Raw genomic sequence first — 19,277 nt, forward strand, 5'->3', positions numbered from 1 at the left:
ATGATACTAACGTAACACTCTACATTGACAAAACGTGGCAATTATTGATAATAGTTGTCTCTGATAAAAGCAGTGCCACATGAGAACTTTCACGCATAGCATGCAACACAAAATTGGCTCCACGTCCCTCTCAGGTGTAATACTAACCAAACAGAAATAACGTTTGGCTGCAGGCACTTAACTCTACGGTGGTTACAGTTTCAGTAACTTCTGACCAGTCTCCTCTTCAGAGGAAAACCTATCCCATTCGGGCAAGAAAACTGGAAAAGCTTATGGTTAAAGTGGCATGACAAAGTCAGTTATCTATAAACCTGCTGTAGAGGGTAGAGGCTGACAATGCTTACCAGTCTCCCACTCTTCCCACACAAGCTGGCATACTTGAGCCAAGTTCTCATGTCCTCATGAGGATTCACAACAAGAGATCGGACCATCAGTATTCTTTGCCAGTCTTCCACAATCCGTTGACAACCCTGTGAGAAAAAAGCAGCAAAAACTTCAGTGTTTCATCTTCAATATACTCCCCACAGCCTTTAATTCAGAATCTGAAGGGACTTTTCCAAGATAGAGAGACTTCAGTACCCAAAATTCACAGCAGGTTGACATAAATAACTAGGTGGCTATTTCCTCCGCAGTGCTGTGCGTGGAAAAAGCCCCTGACCCTTACACTCCACAACCAAGACTGCATGAGAAGCTAGCTCAGCGCTCCCAGTCTAATGATATCCTCTAATGGAAAAAGGAGAAAAGCTTCTAAAGAAGAAACTCATCCAAAATCAGGGAAGCTATGCATGCAATTCCAAGGCCAGTCAAGAGTTTCATAACCCTTCCGAACCCACTTTTAAAGTCTATTTCTGGTTTAAACTGTGACAAGTCTCAGTATGGAAATGGCACAAAAACCAAACAGATTATCTTGTTATTGCCCTTCTTCTCTTTGCATGTTGCCATTACAGAAGCTGGCATAACTGGACCGACATTCTGCCAGAAACTGCAGTCCCAGCTGCAAAGCTGCTTGTGCAAGCACTGTTTGGTTATTGTCTGCCTGAAGGGAGAGCCACAGCAACACAGTCAGTCAGAGCAGGATTTGAGTCTGCACTTGGATGGTTCAAGGACGCTAGGAAGAACTAGAACCGTGGATGGGGTGGACACATCCAGACGCAGGGTGCTTGTTGCAACGACAAAGTCTTTCAGGGTAACAGTGATGCTCTGAAGTAAGTATCATCCAAAAATGGCTTAGATGATTTAGTTTGGAAGTAAACAGAGGACTGCCCAATGGCAACAAGCATCTTAACACCAAACCATCTATTTCTTTTCTATTTTTTCCCCCCCCTTTTTTTTTCCCTTCACAAAATTGAGGGCAGGGTAGTTAGGCGAAGTTTCTTCTCTGACACTGAAACAAACATTCAACATGTTCATCCAACAGGCATTCTATAATGATTAAAAAGAAGCTATAAAATGTGCAAGAACTGTATGTACTGCTTTCAGGACCATAAACAGCTGTATTCAGACATTACGCTTCCTGTCACTCTGTCTCCCCACCCCAGTGGAATGCTCCTGAGCTTTTCCAGACAGGAATGCAGTTGTGAGACTAAAACCTTTGTCACAGTTTCCCAAACAGTTGAAAAATATACAGCAGCAATCACCTTTCTTAAGGAGGCACATACAGCAGTGACAGGGAAAAACATTGCACGGAGAGGGATTCTTCCTCCCAGCAGCATATCAAAATTCAGCATAATTTGAACATTTCACCCTCTCCTCTTTTTTTTTTTTTTTGGGGGGGGGGGGGTGTGCCTTGCAAAGAACACCTCTTTAAACAGTGGTCCTGTAAGTACTTCTTCATATAATGACATTCACTTTCAGTGAAGGGATCCTTCCTGGAAGGAAATCATCTCAAAATATTTGACTGATTTAAAGTCAAATTTACAGGTGCTTTGGGTTTGTGCCGTTCAGGGTAAGAACGGCGGAAACTTCTCTTTAAATACAAGAGAAACAGTTTCGCTAAAGGGCATTAAAAAGAGGACAAGGATAATCGGTGGGAAATACTCTTGTACCAGGCCAAAAAGGAACAGGACAGTCTTTTACAAGTACATGAATTCTGCTTCCAGCTTTCCAGCATTATGAGAGAATTCAATTGTCTTTAAAATGCAGCCAGTCAGTTAACTAGTTGAAACTAGCCTTATCCAAGCCAGCATTTTCAGGTGATATCCAACACAGAGAAGCAGCCTTGGAGATGTTACTTGCATCTCCATCCCACACTCATCTATTTCAAGGCTTAAAACACCCTACTGAGGTTCCAGGGACACCACTTCAAAAAAAGAAAACAAAAGAAACCCCACAATCCCCAGAACTAGGACAAATGCAACGGAGACAGAAAACCTGCAACCATGTAGGCATAGATACTGTTGGGATAGAGAGAGAAAGAGAGAGAAAAATCTGCTGAGCCATCACACTGCAACTTGAAAGGAAGCTGTTTGTGCTCAGCACATATTATTTACATCCTTAGTCTTTGCGTAGATGTACCTGCAGTCTTTCCCACCATATCTGGCGGATGATCTCGCGGCGTTCTGGCACAAGTTTATACTGGATAACCTCTTCCAGCTCTGACAGCATCTGGCAGGATACCATAGCCTAAAGGAAACAATCACATTCCATCTCAACCATTACAAAACACATCTAGAATTAAGAAGCAATACTTTGGCATCAAAATCTTAAGTATACGGTGCCCAACAGGTAAAGGACAGAATGCCATATACCAGTACCTAGATGACCTACCAACCTAAACTTTCCAAATGACAATTCTGATTTCTTTTGAGGGGTAGAGCTCATTCTGGAGTTTAATTTGTCCCTAAGCTGTTCCTACAAAGTTATACTCGTCATCTAACAAGAGTTATTTAGCTTGTGGGCCTAAACATGTCTTCTAATCGATACAAACACTATTAGGACATTTTAAGCAACTTCTAAAAGTAGTCTGAAGCAGCAATGAGGAGAACGAAGGCTGAGAGTTAGACACTTACCCCATAGGCTCGACTGTAGCTCTCTCCTGCCATGGCAGTCAGCTCAGCATCTAGCAGATCTCTGGCCTTGTCAATGCACTGAAACAAAAAGATTTTTAGGGGTGGAGGGAGGTGTTTTGTCCAGAGAGAGTCAACTGCTCAGACTGCTATTCATCTGTTCCACCTCACAAACAAAGCTGGCATTATCTCTGTTCTTCAGGGAGGATCAGGAATGGATGTTATCCAGTGGAAAAAAAAATCCACAGGAAAGGAGAGTGTCAAGTAGCAGGGACAGCGGAAGTCAAGGGAGTTTCATTTATTATCTAAGCAGTATGTACAGTTTGTCTTTCTACCAAATACAAGTTTGCAATACTTCGGACCCTAAGTGCCGTTGCAGAGATCATCAGCATTAACATTTACAGAGGAAAAGAAAAGCTGACATTTTAGAACAAGAGAGTCAGTTACAAGAAAGCCTTAAGAAATGTCTCTCCAAAAATATACTACAATGACCCAAAATGGGTTTCACTGTTTTATGTGGCCCAGCAGGATTTTATGAATTTTACAGGACCTGCAAATGCCATTTCTCTCTCTGCAAATACAGCATGCTCTGGAGGCATGAAATAAGGTCCTGCTCTGGTTCCAGTCGTTCTATGTCTCATCTGTAGTTTTTTCTGTTCAAAACGTTAAAGGTTAATCCCAAACTCTAGTCCCTTGAACGCCTGGCTTATTTTATTGTGCACATCACTCAAAAAAATCTATGTACGGGTTGTGACAGAGCAGACTGTATTACTCCTTTATCTAAGCTGGCACGTCAGCAGAGAATTCTGAGAAATGGTACTTGAGCTTTCCTGGAAAGTAAACAATGTGCTTCAAATCTACAGAGGGGAAAAAGTCTGTCTGCAAACCTCCTCCGTATCAGACATATGCATACCAATATGGCTCTGCTTAATGAACTTGTTAATGGACTTGCTCCTTGCCTTGAGGTCTCTCTTCTGATTTAAGTTTTATCACTGCTACCAGAAAAATTAGAGTAAAAGTTCTCGTACATGATATATATGAGCCCCTCACTAAAAAGCTGCAACAGACACAGATGTGCACGGAACAGCCATGGAACATTTTGCGTGTCTTATGCCATTAATGCTTTCCATCAAGTAGTGTTTTGCAGAACGATATTCCCGCTGGGATGTTCTGTGCACCTTTTGTCTGCCAAACAGACATAAAAATACAGAAGCCTAAGTATGACTAAGGCTCTCTGCGCTCTACAGCTCTGGGCCAGTACTATCTGTACAGATATTCACTGCTGTCTCTCTAGAAACACAAGAGCTCAGAAGAGCTTCTAGAAATACAAGCTCAGCCATCTAGGTCTAATATGTCAATGGAAAGGAGGTTATCAGGCAATTCACAGCTTATGGTCAACTGCTTTAAAATGGCATGCCTCTCCATAAGCAGTGGGGTAGCTTAGCTCATCTTAAATTCGGTTTTTGGGAAGCCAGCAAAGAAGATAGCTACCTGCTGAGCCAATGAGAAAAGGTCTTGATGAAGAGCCAGCACAGCCCTGTAGAAGGCCCCATCGTGGGTGTCCCTTGGGATCATGCAAGTATATTCTTCCATGCTATCCCACTGACCTGCAGAGAAACAGATACCTTCAGCAATATAACAGCCCTCTCTGCAAGATAAGAACAAAACTATATAAGCAACTAGGCCTGAATTCAGTACAGCACCGGGTTCCTCTATAGGCTCCCTCTACATATAGTATCTGAATAGAAAACTGATTTCTCTTTGAGCCAATTCAATATGATCTTTTAAAATAAAACAAACCCTACTTCAAGACTGATTTCAGAAGATACTTCAGTTAGTATTGCATGATTAGGTACACTCATTATGGAGCTTCTAGCATTTTTGTAGTTCTGAAGTAAGTTAAAAGTATTTCGGCTTCCACAGTGTTGGCTGTCATACGCTATCATACAAGCACGGCTGGAAGGATACGTTACCTAGACCCCAGGCAGCGGCAGCAGCCATCCTAGCCATCTTAGCTTGAGTTTCATCATTGACCTGTGTCCACTTTTCACAGCATTGCTGGTGGAGCTGCCCCCTATGAAGAACCAACAATTTCTGATCAGTGAAAGTCTTCTAAGAATTTTGCTTTGTTTGATAGCCACTTTTTACAGGTAGGAAAAAAAACACAAAACAGAACAAACAAACAACAACAAAAACCCACACAGCCCCTGGGATTCACCTCTTCTCCTCTGGCCAGCTCAGATACATGCTGGTCTGGTGACAAATCACCTGTCAGAAAAGAATTTAAAACACGCTATGCTTGAAAACACATGTCCAGACAAAAGTTTGCATTTCTTCCCCAGCAGTTAGTAAGACCTATTTTAACAATTGAGCTGTCAACTCCAGCCTACAAATCCAGGAAAAAAAAAAAAAAAAGAATCTGAGGAAAAAATTCCCAAAACAAAACCACCAAACAAAGGACATTTATTAGCAAGCGTCAATACAAGCAATGTATAATCTGAATAGTTTGTGTGTGGCTCCCACTATCAAACATTTTGGATATACACACCATCAAGTTTGAAGACAGAAACGACAGTATCAGTGCTGCAGTAACCTAGTATGAAAACTTGTCATGGCAGGATTTCAGAGGGGACTCTCCCAATCTTTCATCTCCAGCGGAGAGGAAATGTCAGGATGTTTTATATTATTTCTTTTAAATCAACTATGAACGCTCTGTTGATCAAACCAATTTTTCTGGGTGTTGCAGTTTCAGAATTTCTCAGGCTGGATACTCTGTAGCAATGGAGTAGCTGCCAACTGTAAGGGAGTCCAGCTTGCCTTCTTACTGTCATTCTCTCCTCCCAGAAAGGAAGATGAATTAGAGAACGGATGGGCTGCCACAGGCAAGACAGTCATTCTGACAGCTTAATGGCCCAGGAGAAAAAACAAATGGAAAACCAAACCAAAACAACCAACAGCAGTAAATCAAGACCTAGTAGATGCTAACGAAGAAGAACGGCTCTTGTGGACATAACTACACGAGGAGACAAACAGCTAAGAATATTTTGGCTGTACTTTCAAAATGTCACTGCACAGAGTGCTGAAATAACGATGCTGTGTAGCATCGGTTCTACAGGAACTGTCATACGCTGCCAAGCAGACTCAAGCAGCACAAATAGTCAAGTTCAACGCTACTGAAGACAGCAGCGGCCAAATCAGATGAAGGGAATCCTCAGTCTTGGGATGATGTCTCTCTAGTCAGCTGGGAGGGAAGAGAGAGCACTTTGCAGTGGCACTTCTGAGTTGTAAAAAGCATCTGAATACAGATGGGCTATAAGCAGAAGGGAGTGCAGTTCTACAGCGGAACATACACAGATCCTTGTAAGCCTGTCTCTAAGAATATGCTTATGTTTGTGTCTGTTTTTTTGCCCTAATCCCTTTAATTCCCGCATTTCAACTCTGCAGTCTCCTAAACCAAACTGATGTTTAATTTCCCTTTTAAGATCTGTAAATATCAAACATATCCCTGTAAATATATCCCTGTAAATTATCCCTGTAACTGTCAAACATATTTACTTCACTAATCACATCTGAATACTACACGTAATTTCAGACTCTCGGGCAGGTTCTGGAATCTCTCTGCCATATTCAATATACAGGTAACACCACAGAAGGCATAAAGATGTTCCTTGCTTTTTTAAAGATTTCATTTTTTCAAATGTTGCAGGGAAAACAAAAAAAAAAAATCAGGTTCTTTCTGAACACTTCCAGTCACCTCCTGCATCACAAATTTAGCATTAAGGTCTTCAAATTTTAGGCTCAATTTTTTTGACACACCTCACTGTCTTTCAGACCCTTCTGCTAAAAATGAACCACAAAAACAGGTGAGAATGCCAGAGAAAGCCCCATCAGAAAGGAAGGAAAATAAAAATTCCAGCAAGGCAGTTTGTACAACATACAGGCCAAAAGACATCAGAGAGTAGCACTTCTTTTTCTCCTGTAAGAACACGCATTATCTGGACACAGAAATTCTCTCTTTTATGTCAGAAAAAGATTGACTGCAAGCCAAAGCATTGGGATTGTCCTCATCACTACAGATTGCCAATAGATACACAGTACCTAGCTCCAAAATAAGAACAAAGTCCTTCTGTAATATGTTTATCACTAAAATGTGAGGAAGCAGATGGTTCAGAGAAGATGCTTTAAACAAACACTTGTCCTGCAGGAGGAAGGAATTCCATAAACCCCTGGTGGGAACTGGCTACTACTTAGAAAAAAAGATTGAGAAACTGTCCGGTAAGAGATTCTATATTTCTTACTAAATGTGTATATATCTCTGTGTGTGTGTGTGTGTGTGTGTGTGTGTGTATAAAAACACAACTTGCATCTTCCTCCTGCCCAGTCTAAAACAAAAAGGAGGTAGAAAAATGCTGTGAGAATTTAGGTTTTTCAAACAGCTCTGTTTCTCCAGCAGCTCTAGCAGTAAAACAAACTTTGTAGAGAGGAGTCTCCTTCCTGTGTGTCATCCTGTGGGTTCACGTCAGGACGCATCAGCAGAGAGCTCTAGTGAAACGGAAAGCTCAGCAGAAAGGCGGGGCCCGAACCAAATCACTTATGCCCCTGGGTATAACTGCATACTACAGCCCCCAAGACACGTCTTCTCCAATTATTCTCCTTGGATCGAGGTGAGCAGGGAGAAAAACAGAGGCTCCTAGTTAACTAGCAAGTTGCAAGTCATTACTAGCTCTTCCTCTCACGAAAACCAACTCTATAATCAGTTAGATGTTGACAGTACAGATTTAACACAGGGTTTGAAATACCAAACGTCCACAAAGGCAACACTTAATGGATGCTAACAAAGAACAATAACGAAAGAAATTAAGATGTCTGAAAGAGACTTGGCAAAAAAGGGTCTTAAAATGGGAGCAGTTTGTTTGGCATAACCTTACCAAGATGATTACTGAGAAGCAGGCAATTGTGCTAACAGGTGTGCAAAAGACTGCACATTCTTGATAAGCACAAGTCCAATCATGAGCAAAAACAGACATCTCTCATAATTTAATCATGGAGATAAAAGGAGCTCATCATGGTCTTTTTTTTTAATGCTTGCTTTCGACAAGCACTGCCCAGTTAACGTTTCCTGAGAGGTCCTCTCTGTTCATAATTTCTTCCTCCATCACAAATGGGGTTGATCTGATCGTTAGGCTACAGAGTCCCTTTCAGATATATCTTATCAGATGACCCTTCCCAAAAAAGCCTAGAAATCTAATTTCCAATGCTGACTCTGATGAATAAAGTGAGGAAGCACTAGAAAACCTCTAACGTTAGGTTAGCAGGAGTAAATAGGAATTCAGGTAAAAATTTCACCTGGATGATAGCATCCAGAAAAGAGTTAGGCACCATTTTTAAAGTAGAATAACTTGCTGTTATTTCTGAAACAAGAGAAAATTTATAAAACAGAAAGACAGGAGCAGGTAGCAGATGACCTGATTTGGCACAGACTGCTTGATATAACTGGTCTTCTCTCGATCTTTAGCTATTCCTTTCTTACCATTCACCAAGTGCTTCCAAGCAACGCATCCGTCCCAGCATCAGCTCAGGATCATCCTTGTTTGTGTCCATCTTCTTGTCATAGGCCACCAGAGCATCTTCCCATTCATGGAGCTTTTCATACCAGGTAGCTTGAATTTCCTGGGGGATAGAGAAAAAACAGAAGAAATAGCAGGATTAATATTCACCATTCTATTGCAACTCCTGCAGCTTTTCCTGGAACATCCAATGTCTGCGCTGGTTATCCAGCCCTTTGTTCATTCTAAATAACCTCACAGACTTCTGTGATACAGAGAAAGACTTCAAGCTAGTGAGAAAACATGAATCCTGAGCATTGCTCAACCTGCACAGAAACGAACTCAGGTTTAGCAGAAGGATGAATTCCTTATCATCTCCCTATTCACTGCCACTGAAAGACAGCTGGGCTGTATCAAGTTTTTTGGGTTTTGTTTCAAGGTTTTGGTGGTGGTGGTGGTGGGGGGTGGGGGGGAGAGCGGGTGCAGGGAGGAAGGACAGTAAATCTATAAAGTACTGCACTTGCCATAATTGCACATGCTTGTCCTTTAAACAAGGACAGCAGTCCTGTGTTCAGGAATGAAGAAACTAAACGAAAAAGACTAACAACAAAGAGTGTATCAGGCTACTGCTAGGCCATTTTTCAATACAGCAAATGTATGATATTGGGGTCTAATCACAACCCTTACAGGGAAAGACCGTGGTTGGTAACATATGCTCTAAAAATAAGTCAAATGCTCCTTACCAGCTGCACAAAACCTTTATCCAGCCTCCCATTTCTAGATTTTATTTCTAATTTTCAAGAAATAAAATGCTTTGAATCTTTGGTATTTTTTCCGTACTGATCTCTGCCAATGTTTCCTCTGCTCAGACCTTGGGAGCTCATGTCTTGACATATGCTGCAAAATAGATTCTTTTCCCAGCCCTGTGGGCAGGGTCAGTATAAACCATGCTCTGTACATCACAGTCTTCCACTTGGGACATTTATACACTAGTCCTTTAACTTCTCAGCTCAGTCATATTCCAAGTAGATTCCTGAATGCAGTGCTCACAGTTCCTCTTAATTTATTTTCATTGCTTTTTCTGGCAAACTCTACATTTAGAACCACGTTACTGTTAAAGAGCGAGATTGGAATTAGGTAACGTGGAGCTCTGTTCAATCCACCCCAGGAATCACAAGCAACTGCAAAGATGTTCTGACTCATTGTTACTCCCCAAAGGACCTCTCTTCTAGTGTTATAGTTCTTAAAAAAAAAAAAAAAAAAAAGAAGTTTCTGTTGTTAAACGCTTAAGAGTCACTTAGAGGAGCTATCAAGTGCAACATCACCTCAGTTTTCCTTAGTTTGCACTATCCCTGGGAAAACGGTATGGTTCGCATTATTTCTCTTGATCCGCCCTTTCAAACCTGAAGAGTTTCCTCCAGTGCAGATACTGAGTACAGTGAGAGTTTAGGCTGTAGCGCCATTGGTCTTCTGGCCTGTATGTCGTGTGGTATCACTGGTCAGTCACTCATACTACAACAGTCAGAACACACCACTGAACTGCTAGATTATCCCTCTCTTCACCTGAACTGAGCTCGCTCTCTCTCTACGTGGGACACAGCAGTTACTTACACAGGGCATAAGCACAGTAAAATTTCACAAGTGCTTAGAATAACACATGAAGAGAAATCAGCTTCGTATTTTAGAGCGGAGAACAAAAATAGGAATGCAAGATGTATACCCACAGGGGGAAACCACGAGACATGGAGAAGAGAACTATCCAGCAGGACTCACCAGCTCCCCAAAGTGCTTCATGGCATATTCTAGTACTCCAGCAGCTGCTTCTGGCTGTTGCAGTTTATTGTTAATGCTGAAGAGATGGGAAGAAAGAGACCATTTAACACAGTTAGCAGCAGTTAGGGGTGAGTATGGACTTTGACTTAATGATACCAAGCTGTATCAGCTAAAAACAGTGATCTCTGAAGCTTTGAAGTGAATAATTAGACTACGTAAGGGGCACAACAGCTACATATTTACAAGACAAAAGATGCACATATGTTCTCTGTGCATATTCTTAAGACCTGTTATGTAAAACAGTGAGTATATATCACTATCAAATCTAAAGAGCAGCCTGCACAGGGAAGAAAAAACAGTTGCCAGTAGTTTGTGAGCTGAAATTCTCTCAATTGCTCTCCACCAGGTACGTCCTTGACAAGTTACCAGCTCATTCATCGTGGCCTTTGCCCCCTACTCTCTTTCCATTCTGCTTCCGGAGAAGTACTTGCTGGCTGATCTCTGCTTTTCTTTTTAAATAGAAGGAGAAGCCAAAATGATTCCTGATCTACAGAACCAGACAAACTACCTTTACAACGTCAGGCATTTTTCACTGGGCAAGAGCATGAAAAAATATTGCAAGTAAAACGTGTAAGTCTCCTTATCACATGTGATGTGCTCACTACAGCCCCTTGCAGAATTGCCTGAAAGTTTTATAGTAACTTGATACTTTAGATTAACTTTTCAACAATTGATAAAAGGCACCTGAAATAGGTAAAAACAGAGAAACAAAAGACAAAAGATCATGCAGCAGAAGCTAAGGCTGCGCTTGAGACTTCTGGGATTTCTTGTGTGAATAAGAATTTATTCTACATGCGTATTACCAGAAGACACGCTTAAGCAAAAATCTTTTTTTTTAGCTTTAGTTTACCCTTGTTACTGACTTTGGATCTAGGAAGCCAGTTAAGAACTGGATCACTAACGTTGCATGCTGAGAATAAAACCGAATTGCAGGGCATTTTCTGACTACTGATCCAGTAGATTGCCACTTGGAATCACCACAAAAATTGTGATATGAGGCCTTCTCTCCAGTATTCAGATTCCCTTTTGGAAGTACTTGTGTAGAACAGCAATCCACTTCAGCTTTCTATTCATATGACAAGCAAGAGGCTATCCCAGCAACGCACAGCTGTGGCACATTTATCTCTTCGGAGAAAGGGCATATGAATTGTTGATGCTCAAGGTGTATGTGTTGCTAAATCAGTGCCAGTGGAAGCTTAGCTACAGAAGAGAGGCTCTTCTGTTTGTACAGACACACTAACAACTCTTCCGGAAAGGGTTTTTCTGATCTTTTGGTTCTTCTAATTCCCTGGCCACCCTTTTTTTCGACTTTACTGCCATTAGATTCAAGTATTCAAATGAGATTTAGCACAGAGATCAGAAAGAGACTTGAACAAAAAGCTAAGAACACACTGCAATCACCACTTCCAAAATGCAGACAACCAAAAATGGGAAGCACTTGGAATACATCCATGCTGTTTTTCCGGCAAGATAGTCAAGGAACTTACTACCTCCACACTTCCCAAACAGCAGCTAGACAGCAGTGCCTTATAAAAGTGATAAATGGCTGTTACTTTCCATATCTTGATGATTTAAAGAGCCATTGGCAGACACATCACTTCCAGCATGTCAGACAGTTAATTACTTCCAACATATCTTTCTTGTCAATGTTTCCTGACAAATGGGCCATTATCTTTTATTCTTAAACAATTAGCACTGCTCTTTTGCTGATGCTCCCTGGTGCACTCAATTACTCTTTTTTTTTTTTTCCTTCTCATTTAGTACTTTCCTTCTACTTTGGACAGCCAAGAAATGTTCCATACTTAACCAAAGCAGTCTGCCGTTAGGTTTAGAGAAAGAAAGGAGAAAAAGGGGGGGGGGGGTAAACTGATTCCAAATCTCTTTGGATAAATAAGGGGAACGGTCACACAACAGAGCAGAAAATAATTTTTCATCAGTATTGACTCGCCCACTTTTTTTTTTTTTTTAAATGGAGAAGCACCTCTTCCCATCTGCTTCCCAATTCATTCATGCAAGCTACCATACTCACACATACACACCAAGAGGGACTTGGAGGAGGCTTTGAAGCCTGTGAACAACCTGTTGCCTGTAATCAGTTCAGACAGAATGAAGAGGGAGGTGTGAAAAGCAGGATAAAGGGTTGCCTGTGAGAAGATGACAGAGCTGGCACCCCTCTTTAGACTGTGCTAACGTCCTTTGGAAGGCGGCTCCAAAGACAGAATAAATAATTACTGATTTCCAATTAAGTGTTAAAAACATAAAGCTGTTTTTATGTATAAACCAGAAGATTCAAACACAAAATCCTCAAGTTACGAAAAAGAAACCAGCCAGTGACTGGGAAATCCCCTGTGAATCATTTAACCTTCTGATTTAGCAAATTAAAAGTGTGCTTACACAAAACAAAAACAAACACACACAAGACCACACACACACAACATTCACTGCTTTGGCAGAAACGGACCTAAACACAAAAATCCCTCCAAAGCAAAGCTCATGGATCAAAGTCACCTTTATTAATACAGCAGAACATTCATTGGCTTACTTCTGAGTACCAAAATCTTGGTAATCACTGCATCATTCAGCTATTCACTGCTACAGGCTGTGGGAAATGCAATTGCATGCAGGTCAGTTAAGTTCTGACCTTGACTTTTTTTTATTCCCTAAGAAGTGGGATTTCTGCTTTCTCTCATCTGCCGGATTCAGCTTTGTACTCGCTGATCGCTGGAGGTGTATCGATAGCTCCAGAAATCACTACCTCCACAGCTGGCTGGGACGGGTTTTCAACAGACCCGCAACTCTCTGGGTACAGGCTCCTTGCTACGAGCGGGCCTGCAGATCGCACTTCCCTCGGGACAGCATTTCCGAAGGGAGCCCCGTCAACCCACTGGGAATACGTGCTTCCGAACCCTACCCTTTCGCGCTTCCCTCCCCTTGCAGCTTCCGAAGGTTAAAGCCTTGCCCCTGCTCTGAAGAGGCCTAGTCCTCAGGCACAATCTTCTTAAATCCTGTAACATTCTTACCGAATGACAAAGCTGTTTTCTAGTTATTGTGCTGGAGATGGGACAGAACGAACAACATTACAGAAAAGCGTCCAGCACACAGAGGCAGCCCCGCGGGACTAATATTCCAGCCAGGCAGAGTTGCCAATGGGTTTCAGTCACGTTGCTGCTGCTGGGAATCATGGATTAGGATCAGGGGGATGTAGTCTCCTATCTGGAAAAGGATAACCACAATTTCGATTAGAGGAGAAAGTGGGAAAATAGCTCCCAAGACACAAGCAGTGCTGCTGGCCAACCCAGCAGACAGTTACTTAAGTCTTTCTTTACTGGATGGTGTCATGGCAGTTGTTCCTAATTCAAGATATGAGGGTTGTCATTAAGACACGGATGATCAGTTTTTCTCCCGTACCCCCTAGGGTAGAGCGGATTCATCTGTATCAAAGAATCTTTGTTTAGAAGCTAGCAAACAAACGCTACCACCACCTCTGCTCCAAGCGCGTAGGCTCTGCAGCAGGCCGTGAAGGAATCCCCTTTGCTGGAAGTTTGTAGGTATAGGTTTGACAGATCGAGTTGATCTTTCAGGGATGGCCTGAGTATACAGCTATATAGTGCCCGGTAGGGACTGGCAGAGTCTTCCAGTATTGCATTCTTGTAAGTTACCAATTAGGCAGATGTGTGTTGATACTGAAGACAAAAAAGCCTAAATCTATGCTTACTGTGCATATACTTATACTCAGTGGCACATTTAACATTATATAGGATTTGTGATATTTAAAGCACTGCTTTTTATCTCCAGAATTAAAAGAATACACAGCAAGCTGCTTCCAGTTGGTTAAAATTAGAAAGAAAATTCCATCAGAAACATCCAGCAGTTTCTAGTTGATATTGGTTATGCAGTGCACAGGCCTCACACTTCTGCCTTTCCCCTAGTATTCCCTGAATGCCTTTTGCTAGATGGAAAAGTGACATCTTCAGTGCACTTCAACAGTATCTATTTACCACATTGAAATTATTTTCATGAGACTTTGAAATTCTTCTATAAGGCACGCTATTTGGGCCTGGACAGCAACTGCCTTCCTCCTTCCAGAAAGCTGCCAGGAAAGATAAGTTACTTGTGAATCTGAAGTGAAGCTCTCAACTGAAATATTTCAAAGCCAAATCTCTTAAATGTCATATGTATATGTAGATAAATCTTTTAAATAAAGCAGGAGCCATCTGCATTGCTTGCTTAATTAGATGCATCAGAACAGAAAGATGAAAGCAAGCTACACGCACTGGGAGTCAAGGGAGACAGCGGGAGACTCCTGCAGCTCTTCCAAGACAGAGCTGTCCTCCTGTCTGCAGGCAGGCAATTAAAACGGCAGTCCGCAGCAGTAGCAAAACTGTCCAAGTCACAGCAATAAGATTTTGATATACTTTGAACACACACGCTAATTTTGCGGCTTAATACCTACCATCTGATTTCAGATTTTATGCAACAAAGTACTCAAACCCCCCCCCCCCCACAAAACAAGAGATCCTGATATTTTCCTTTAAAATGAGGACCACTCAGCTGCGAAACTGATTTCCATCAATAGTTTTGTACGAGTTTGCCCCACCTGTAATGGGAAAGAGTTACTGTACCCTTGACGAACTCCCTGATCTAAAAATTTTGGACACAAATCTCAAGTCTTTGACTTTTACTACAAGTGAAAGGTTACATGAATCTAATCTTTGATCATCAAGGTATTAAGTAGTCCTTTATACATCTAAGACTTGCATATCTAAAACACAGCAAACTTCTGAGCTAGGATTGCAAAAAAAGCATACATGTTATTTAAGAGAAATACACTATCACTTGTGTATTTTAAAGGCTATTTAAACAGAAACCAGACATGGATCGGGAATGAAAAACGGTTCTACTGACAGAACAGCTGCCTTCAGCAGATAAAGCACTCAAAGGATGAACTTTTCTCCTCCACCAACCCCAGGCATAATGTCGAATGTTTACCAGAAATATTCTCTCTTATATGGCCCCCTCCCCCTTTTTTTCCAGTCTTCCCTCATCTCTGAAGGTCTCCAACAATACTCTCTGTCACCCTACTTTTCAAAAGTTTTCAAGAACTCAAAAGTAAGAGAAGGCAGACAGGATTCTTCCCCATCTCCTTAAGAAACAAACAAAAAAAACCCCACTACCCCTGCAACTTGGTTTTAACAGAGCCTTTTCAGGAGGTCCCAGACCTAACCTTCTCCTGTGAGGGAACACACGCATTTTTTTAATCTGCAGGAAGTATCTCAAAAACTTGGTAGAGAAGCCTTATTTCTGCAATAACACGGCTTGCGTGCAAAGTCTAGACAAGAAGCTAAATCGTTCTTTTAGTCTCTACAACTCTGTTTAAAAAGCTCTTATAGCTCACAAAAATTTTACCCACCTAAATTAAGCTTGTTTTTTCTTCCTGAAGATCCGCTGAGAGCTTGCCTGTGGGATTAGAAGTGGAAGGCATTGCTACTTTGGGGAACACATAATCCTCTGGCACAGGGACTTGGTTTTGTTTGCCAGTTTCCCCAGTTCTATGGTTTATTTCTGTTTATGCATCCCGGAGACCTTGATTTAACCAACTTCAGAAAAAACAAACAAACAAAAAACCCCCACCACAACCCCCAAAATACAATACATCTCCATCACGCCACTAAAAATTATTCCCATGCTGGGAACCAGTAGCTTTGGGAAATCAACGCCAGCAAGGAGCTGCTTTCAATAAACAGTTGTGATGACTGACTGCTTGACGAGCTCCCCCTTCACCTTTTCAGCAAGGGTTCACCATATTACTCACAGACATTAAAATTGGCCAGATTACCAATCTTGATATAAATGGCTGCAAATCAAATAACAACGTTCATGACTTTTGAAAGGAAAGGCAGTGAAAACCAGCAAAATACAATTCTTAGCCAGCCCTGCTGCTCATGCTGCAAAAAGTTTCTTATCGCCTACTCTGTATTAACTAAGTTCAATGAAGACAGGGAGGAAAAAAACGACCAAGGAAAATATTTACGAGAAGAAGCTGAAACACAGAGCCAGCGTCTTCGGGTACCGGATACATGAAGAAAGGATCCACTAGGGAAATGTAAACATCACATATCGTTCTAGGAATTGCATCAGTGGTTTAGTTTCTCAGGCCTTTCTCACTTGCTCCATCTGTTCCTATTGTATAACATAATCCTCTGGCACAGGGAATTCATACATATTCATACATATTTACAGTAAGTATTTACAGCAGACAACAATTTTATTTGACCTTACTAAGTATTTAGTCATTAATATAGAACTATAGCAAGGTGCATATTAGAACATTATGAACATCTCCAAAGCCAGAGCTGAGCAGTCACACACTCCTTGGCTGCACTGGAGGGAAGTCCAGAGTTTCACAGAGCTTCTGCCGAGCGTGGATTTCCTGAGATCTGCCAGGAAAGACAACTGAGGAAAGTCTTTGCCATCTCAGCAGGCAACAGGAATGCTAATTTCCAAGCTTTTGCCAGATGCACATCGTTTTGCAATGACTGGCTACCAAATAAATAGCCACAGGTCACTGAGCTTTTCTTCTCAGCTTCACATATGCTAAAAATTCCTACGCCTGCCAGAACGGCTCCCCAGAGAAGGCAGTCATTTACACCCATCTCCAGTTTAATCTGGCCCTCCAGGGACAAGACATATCTGGTTCTAATTAAGTAATACTAATATACTTCTCCAATTAAGTAACATCAACCATCAGCCAACTTGGTAAGCGTAGGGTACATGCTGACGGCAACCATGTTTAGACTCAAATCTCCTAACCACTTTAGACCTACATCCTCAGAAAAGTTGGAAAGGATTTGCCCTATGTTCTCAACTTTAAGATTTTATCTTTTTAGGTACCATGCAGCAGAGTTTCTCCACACAGAAAAATATACCCTACCCCTATTAAAGGGGAAAAACTAGGGTGAAGGATTTCAGAACAAATGATACTGAGTTGTTGTTGGGGGAAAAGGAAAAAAATAGGACAAAGACCTGCCTGGTAATCAAGGAGCTACTTTCTCCCTAGTTATGCCCACAACTATGCTTCTTTCCAAAACACAATGGGATCCTGAATTCAATCCCTATGTACACCAGTATATAATACCAGTGGAATCAGTTGCTATGGACTGTCAGCTTTTATTGCTGATCTTATCTGGTAATGACTAGCATCAAGAGCTACTGCTGCCTAAGAGGCTGCTGCTGCTCAGTTCCCTGTGCAACAGGGAGAGAGTCATCTTTCAAATGCTCATAAAGAAGTCAAGTTCAATTAAGGCTAAGGTTCCCTGCCAAGAGAGATTTGTCTGCCCAAATCTCTCCTAATTCTTCCTCAAAAGTAACAACAGACACAAACATTTGTGCTCTTTTCCTTTCCCAATACGTTTGTTGTTACCTCTCACACAGGACAGACAAAAGGATAGACCAAAGGAGTATCAGCTTCGTTTTAAAATAAGCAAATCAAAGTATGCAAAAGACAGATGGCTTGCCTTAGGGTATACAATTTAGGGGCTGAACCCAAAATAAAACCTTTGTTTTCTCACTGCCACTTAAATGCTTCAGTATAGAGAGGAAGTTGAGAGACCCCTCTGCACTGTTTTTTACAAAACAGTATCTGAGCGCAGCAAAGAGCTTGGCTGAATCCTGGATCCTTCCAAAATTTAAATCAAGAAAGAATGCAAGGACCTACAAGTGTCTCCTCTCTTCCTGATCTGCCCCTCACGATCAGGGCGGTGGGGAGAAGAATTCACAGACTACAGGACAAAGAATCAAGAGTTAGGGCAAGGTGGAGCAGCAGCAGGGTAGATCAGAGTTCTACGCAGTAAGACAGCGGTATTAGCAGGGTGGTTCTCTGGGGTGGAAAAACCAGAGTTTGGCCTATCCTACTCTTTGTTCCATCTTCAACAAAAACACGTTTCTCATCACAGAAAGCCTGAGAAGAATTTGCCCCTGGGAACGACAGACGCTCCAGCTGGAAGAGGGCTCAGACAGGATTACAGGCAGAACAAAAAGGTCAAGCTTTCGTCTGTGTGCAGTAGCACTTTCTGAAGTTTTAAAAAAAAAAAAAAAAAAAAAAAAGTAATTTTGCTATGGAAGGCTTCTGGAAAAAGCAACTGAAGCCAAAGGTCTTCTGTAAATAAAGGGATCCTCAGTACTTTCACTAAATAGTATAGTACTTGACATTCCAACTAAGGGAGTTTAGCAACATCTCAGGTCACCAAAACCACAGGGAAACTTCACATGCTGATACTACAGACAACAGGGGGGTTTTGCCTGAAGTACAACACACAGGTAGAGCTATTAGCCAGCCGGGATACAAATCGGACCCAGAAACATACATCTTGCAACAAGTGTAACAAAGCTGAGGGGCAAGAGAGACTGCACCTACAAGAACTTGCGTTTCCATTGCTCAGGAGTGGACCGTCATATCAACAAGGCTTTTCTAATCTTGATTAAACAGAAACCCTGCTGCCTCTTTGGCCCAGTGAAAGAATTCTAGACAGGACAGGATGGCTCAGTTGCGTTTATCCTCATTTTCTTTGTAAAAGGAACAAGACAAGCAAGATGAGCTTTTTCTTTTTTTCCCGTTGGACACCAACTTCTATGGTATTTTCCAAAGAAGTAAACACGTGAGCAATCTACCACTTCACTTCTACCTTACCTCTGTCCCAGTCATAAACTTTGCAGGAAGATGCAAGAATCCATGCGCTGAGCAATTACAAAACAACCTGCCTGTGGAGAAACAATTTATCCGCAAGGATCTAGAACAAAAACTAGTCCTTTTGAAAGTGGCTGCACCACTGCGGAAACGCTTCTACTTTGAGATTAAACAGCTATATCAACCTTCTAACTGTTAAAGAATATAAAG

At 41.6% G+C, this 19,277-nt stretch overlaps 1 protein-coding gene across 7 annotated transcripts in view; it reads right to left on the minus strand.

Moving 5' to 3' along the window:
- The window catches only part of MTOR (mechanistic target of rapamycin kinase), a 70,242-nt gene that overhangs the window by 20,556 nt on the left and 30,409 nt on the right, over positions 1–19,277 (minus strand). For all 7 annotated transcript variants that reach the window (XM_068915763.1, XM_068915760.1, XM_068915765.1 and 4 more), the window contains 7 exons: positions 10,325–10,400; positions 8,536–8,675; positions 4,979–5,079; positions 4,497–4,612; positions 3,009–3,086; positions 2,515–2,622; positions 345–470 (listed from right to left, as the gene is read on the minus strand). In XM_068915763.1, coding sequence (XP_068771864.1) covers positions 345–470; positions 2,515–2,622; positions 3,009–3,086; positions 4,497–4,612; positions 4,979–5,079; positions 8,536–8,675; positions 10,325–10,400 — 745 coding nt within the window. The remainder of the gene's footprint in view (positions 1–344; positions 471–2,514; positions 2,623–3,008; positions 3,087–4,496; positions 4,613–4,978; positions 5,080–8,535; positions 8,676–10,324; positions 10,401–19,277) is intronic.

The sequence above is a fragment of the Struthio camelus genome, chromosome 21, assembly GCF_040807025.1.
Source record: "Struthio camelus isolate bStrCam1 chromosome 21, bStrCam1.hap1, whole genome shotgun sequence".
NCBI lineage: Eukaryota > Metazoa > Chordata > Aves > Struthioniformes > Struthionidae > Struthio > Struthio camelus.